The sequence below is a fragment of the Oncorhynchus mykiss genome, chromosome 10 (assembly GCF_057628025.1).
Source record: "Oncorhynchus mykiss isolate SJ-2025 chromosome 10, ASM5762802v1, whole genome shotgun sequence".
In the NCBI taxonomy this organism is placed as follows: Eukaryota; Metazoa; Chordata; class Actinopteri; order Salmoniformes; family Salmonidae; genus Oncorhynchus; species Oncorhynchus mykiss.
The window spans coordinates 4,248,852-4,255,000 of NC_143031.1; the positions used below are offsets into that span (position 1 = coordinate 4,248,852).

A 6,149-nucleotide genomic window follows, 5' to 3' on the forward strand; every position below is an offset into this window, starting at 1 on the left:
GACAGTCACTGTCCATATTTCAGTTACTATTCCATTTAATCCATAATATGAACTCAAAGAAGGAATATTCTGTTTATTTATGGATACAGGGATACAGGTGAACGGGATGTCCAAGGTGCATGTAAACAGTTTATCCCCGACCAAGAACTTATACAACGGAATATGAGCTGCGCGCGTGTAAACGGGATCCCTGTGGCGTTGATTGGCTCGTAGCCCGGAGCTTTATGTTTATGACAGTTTGTGATGAAAAAAATAAAAAAAATAATAATCCATGTATTTTTATACCTGTTGAAGACCCTTTGGTTTTGAAACTTTAACTACATCTAAGCAACTTGTTTTTGTCAAACTCAGTCCAGAAATTACCTCGAGTCACCACCTGGTGGCAGCAGCGGCTGCATTGAGTAATTTCAAAACGCCAACTAGGAAGTTTGTCCCTCGTTGACTCTCTGTAGTTTTAGAGACATTTCACTACGCGCCTTAAAGAAAAAATATTTCGCGGGAATTAAAATCAGAAAAACACAACACGAAGCAACTCAAACAAAACAGTGACTAGAGAACTGTGAAATAACATTAGATAAAAATGAGTTTGTGGGTGGACAAATACAGACCGACTTCTCTGGGGAAACTGGACTACCACAAAGAACAAGCAAATCAGCTGAAAAACCTGGTAAGATTCAAAGCAGTTGATCAACATGGCGGTGTCTGTTCAGGGACCGTAGTAGCAGACACCCGTGTCTTTGGTATGGTACCAGCTTGCTACATAACTATTGCAGTAGTTTTGTCTTAGTTTTGTCAGCTAAGTTAGTTAGCTAACATTAGGTAGAAGGTTTCCAGTAGAGTTGTTGTTAACCAGATACAGTATTTACAAGCCACGTATACTGTTCTGTAGTGAGTGTTATTAAGTACGTCTTTAACATTAGCTAAAAATTAAACGAAATTATCTCAAATTACAACTTTTGACAACGTGTAGCCATGACCCTGTAGTAGGGTAGCTACAGGCTGTGTATGAATCACTGCCGCGCTGGAACAAAAACCTGCACCGTGCAGAGAGTCTCCCAACACCGGGCCAGAAGGCGGGGCTTAACCTCGGTTCCGGTCGGTTTTTATTAAAAAGTCGTTCAGTTTTCTCGGTGTAACAGTTTCGGATAATGGGACATTTCTCATCCCTGGATAGAGTGAGGGCACGCTTTCCCGGAGAGCCGTATCTCTCGCCAACTCCACGGGGTCTTTAATATACACCGGAAGCAAGTCCGACCCCTAATGTAGCTGTAGGCAAGCGGGTCAGATCTGCTGGCTAGTTTTATTAGGGCGCATCGTAGCAAAACGTTTTTCTACAGTAAAGTAGAACAGACATTTCTTACTGGACAAGTCCAGGTCGTCCCTCCCTCCTCCGTCTGATGCCTAGTGAACAGGACCCTGTTCCACGTCCAGTGTGGCCACTTAGATAGTAGTATGTAGTAGGGATCAGACATTACAGGGATCAGACATTACAGAGATCAGACATTAGAGGGATCAGACATTAGAGGGATCAGACATTACAGAGATCAGACATTACAGAGATCAGAGATCAGGCATTACAGGGATCAGACATTACAGGGATCAGACATTACAGAGATCAGACATTAGAGGGATCAGACATTAGAGGGATCAGACATTAGAGGGATCAGACATTAGAGGGATCAGACATTAGAGGGATCAGACATTAGAGGGATCAGACATTACAGAGATCAGACATTACAGAGATCAGAGATCAGGCATTACAGGGATCAGACATTACAGGGATCAGACATTAGAGGGATCAGACATTAGAGGGATCAGACATTAGAGGGATCAGACATTAGAGGGATCAGACATTAGAGGGATCAGACATTAGAGGAATCAGACATTACAGGGATCAGACATTACAGGGATCAGACATTACAGGGATCAGACATTACAGAGATCAGAGATCAGGCATTACAGGGATCAGACATTAGAGGGATCAGACATTACAGGGATCAGACATTACAGGGATCAGACATTAGAGGGATCAGACATTACAGGGATCAGACATTACAGGGATCAGACATTAGAGGGATCAGACATTACAGGGATCAGACATTACAGGGATCAGACATTAGAGGGATCAGACATTACAGGGATCAGACATTAGAGGGATCAGACATTACAGGGATCAGACATTACAGGGATCAGACATTACAGGGATCAGACATTACAGGGATCAGACATTACAGGGATCAGACATTACAGGGATCAGACATTACAGGGATCAGACATTAGAGGGATCAGACATTAGAGGGATCAGACATTACAGGGATCAGACATTATTGATTGCTACGATGCATAAATTAGGACTAAGTACCTTGCTCAAGGGCAAATCAATAGTTTTTTTCACCAAGTCGGCTCTGGCCCGACGCTCCTGACCGCTAGGCTACTGGCCCGACGCTCCTGACCACTAGGTTACTGGCCCGACGCTCCTGACCGCTAGACTACTGGCCCGACGCTCCTGACCACTAGGTTACTGGCCCGACGCTCCTGACCACTAGGTTACTGGCCCGACGCTCCTGACCACTAGACTACTGGCCCGACGCTCCTGACCACTAGGTTACTGGCCCGACGCTCCTGACCGCTAGACTACTGGCCCGACGCTCCTGACCGCTAGACTACTGGCCCGCTAGACTACTGGCCCGCTAGACTACTGGCCCGCTAGACTACTGGCCCAACGCTCCTGACCGCTAGACTACTGGCCCAACGCTCCTGACCACTAGACTACTGGCCCAACGCTCCTGACCGCTAGACTACTGGCCCGGCGCTCCTGACCGCTAGACTACTGGCCCAACGCTCCTGACCGCTAGACTACTGGCCCGGCGCTCCTGACCACTAGACTACTGGCCCAACGCTCCTGACCGCTAGACTACTGGCCCGACGCTCCTGACCGCTAGACTACTGGCCCGACGCTCCTGACCGCTAGACTACTGGCCCAACGCTCCTGACCGCTAGGCTACTGGCCCGGCACTCCTGACGGCTAGACTACTGGCCCGACGCTCCTGACCGCTAGACTACTGGCCCGACGCTCCTGACCGCTAGACTACTGGCCCGACGCTCCTGACCGCTAGACTACTGGCCCAACGCTCCTGACCGCTAGACTACTGGCCCAACGCTCCTGACCGCTAGACTACTGGCCCAACGCTCCTGACCGCTAGACTACTGGCCCGACGCTCCTGACCGCTAGACTACTGGCCCGACGCTCCTGACCGCTAGACTACTGGCCCGACGCTCCTGACCGCTAGACTACTGGCCCGACGCTCCTGACCGCTAGACTACTGGCCCGACGCTCCTGACCACTAGACTACTGGCCCGGCGCTCCTGACCACTAGACTACTGGCCCGACGCTCCTGACCACTAGACTACTGGCCCGACGCTCCTGACCACTAGACTACTGGCCCGGCGCTCCTGACCACTAGACTACTGGCCCAACGCTCCTGACCACTAGACTACTGGCCCGACGCTCCTGACCGCTAGGCTACTGGCCCGACGCTCCTGACCACTAGGCAACTGGCCCGACGCTCCTGACCACTAGACTACTGGCCCGGCGCTCCTGACCGCTAGACTACTGGCCCGACGCTCCTGACCGCTAGACTACTGGCCCGACGCTCCTGACCACTAGGCTACTGGCCCGACGCTCCTGACCACTAGGCTACTGGCCCGACGCTCCTGACCGCTAGGCTACTGGCCCGACGCTCCTGACCGCTAGGCTACTGGCCCAACGCTCCTGACCGCTAGACTACTGGCCCGACGCTCCTGACCGCTAGACTACTGGCCCGACGCTCCTGACCACTAGGCTACTGGCCCAACGCTCCTGACCACTAGGCTACTGGCCCGGCACTCCTGACCACTAGACTACTGGCCCGGCACTCCTGACCACTAGACTACTGGCCCGGCACTCCTGACCACTAGACTACTGGCCCGACGCTCCTGACCACTAGACTACTGGCCCGACGCTCCTGACCGCTAGGCTGCTTCCTCATCTGTTGGTGTATTGGGCTGTCTTCTATAACGTGTGTGTGTGTGCGTGTTCTCCAGGTCCAGTGTGGGGACTTCCCTCATCTGTTGGTGTACGGGCCGTCTGGAGCAGGGAAGAAGACTCGTATCATGTGTCTGCTGAGAGAACTGTACGGAGCCGGAGTGGAGAAACTACACATAGAACACCAGACCGTTACGGTGAGGAGAGGGTCACACACACACACACTCCCTATCACGGTGAGGAGAGGGTCACACACACACACACACACACACACTCCCTATCACGGTGAGGAGAGGGTCACACACACACACACACACACACACACACTCCCTATCACGGTGAGGAGAGGGATACACACACATTCCCTATCACGGTGAGGAGAGGGATACACACACACTCCCTATCACGGTGAGGAGAGGGATACACACACACTCCCCATCACGGTGAGGAGAGGGTCACACACACTCCCTATCACGGTGAGGAGAGGGATACACACACACTCCCCATCACGGTGAGGAGAGGGATACACACACACTCCCCATCACGGTGAGGAGAGGGTCACACACACTCCCTATCACGGTGAGGAGAGGGATACACACACACTCCCCATCACGGTGAGGAGAGGGTCACACACACTCCCTATCACGGTGAGGAGAGGGATACACACACACTCCCCATCACGGTGAGGAGAGGGATACACACACACTCCCTATCACGGTGAGGAGAGGGAGTCAGACACACACTAGGGTTGGGTGATGTCAGCCTTTGTCCTGTCGTGATAATGTACCCATAAGATATGGTGATATATGATGATATCGCCCCCTATTGGCCAACCCCCCCCCCCCCCCCAAAGAAAATAAACTCCACCTGAACAACCTGGACTCAGGTGTAGACGTAACATAGTACATGTAAATCCAGGACACTCCATTTAGTATGTTCTGTTTCATATGGTATGTATTCAATTGTGGCTGTCCATCTAGTTCGTATGATATGTTACGAATTTGTATGGGACCTCACTTTGTGCATGGGGGCGTTGTCATGCTGAAACAGGAAAGGGCCTGGCCCGAACTATTGCCACACATTTGGAAGAACAGAATCATCTAGAATATCACTGTACCGTTAAGATTTCTGTTCACTGGAACTAAGGGGCCTGAACCATGAAAAACAGCCCCAGAACATTATTCCCCCTCCATCAACACTTACAGTTGGCACAATGCATTGGGGCAGGTAGCGTTCTCCTGGCATCTGCCAAACCCAGATTCATCCGTCAGGCTGCCAGATGGTGAAGCGTGATTCATCACTCCAGAGAACGTGTTTCCACTGCTCCAGAGTCCAATGGCGTCGAGCTTCACACCCCTCCAGCCGACGCTTGGCACTTGGCATATCAGACAATTCTTTACGCGCTTCAGCACTCGCCGGTCCTGTTCCGTGAGCTTGTGTGGCCTGCCACTTCACGGCTGAGCCGTTGTTGCTCCTAGACGTTTCCACTTCACAATAACAGCCCTTACAGTTGACCGGGGGCAGCTCTATTAGGGCAGGCATTTGATGAACGGACTTGTTGGAAAGGTGGCATCCTATGACGGTGCCACGTTGAAAGTCACTGAGCTCTTCAGTACAGGCCATTCTACTGCCAATGTTTGTCTATGGAGATTGCATGGCGGTGTGCTCGATTTGATACACCTGTCAGCAACGTACTTTTGGCCACGTAGTGTATGTTACAAATTACAATTTGTTGTGGCTAATGTTAGCTAAGCTAAGGGGTTATGTTTAGGAGTTAGATTGAAGGTTTGGGGAAGGTTTTGCTAACATGCTAAAAAGTATCTTGTACTTGCCAATTAGCTATAGTTGTCCTTGATGAGATTCGAACCTTCTGGTTGCTAGACGGTCGCGCTATAAGCCCACCTATCTACCCCGAACAACCACCCACCCTCCTTTCGTTTTTTGCCAAAACTAATCTTCTGTTTAACGTGACCATAGAAAACGACATACAAATGGGTGTCCCTGATTTACGTTTACTATGTTACGTCTAGCCTGAGACCAGTCTGGCTAAAATGACAACTATGGAATGATATAAACAGAAAATGACCAACACTGCCATTGCCGTCTACATTTTCTGTGATTTTTG

The 6,149-nt window shown here is 50.7% G+C and overlaps 1 protein-coding gene across 2 annotated transcripts in view; it reads left to right on the top strand.

Moving 5' to 3' along the window:
- The first annotated feature begins 384 nt into the window (after positions 1-384).
- rfc3 (replication factor C (activator 1) 3) overlaps positions 385-6,149 on the top strand; it is a 12,160-nt gene continuing 6,395 nt past the window's right edge. The window contains exons 1-2 of one of the 2 annotated variants that reach the window (XM_036989526.2): positions 385-667; positions 4,084-4,221. In XM_036989526.2, coding sequence (XP_036845421.1) covers positions 581-667; positions 4,084-4,221 — 225 coding nt within the window. In that variant the 5' untranslated portion in view covers positions 385-580. The remainder of the gene's footprint in view (positions 668-4,083; positions 4,222-6,149) is intronic. The other variant, XM_090188781.1, reaches the window with a different exon arrangement.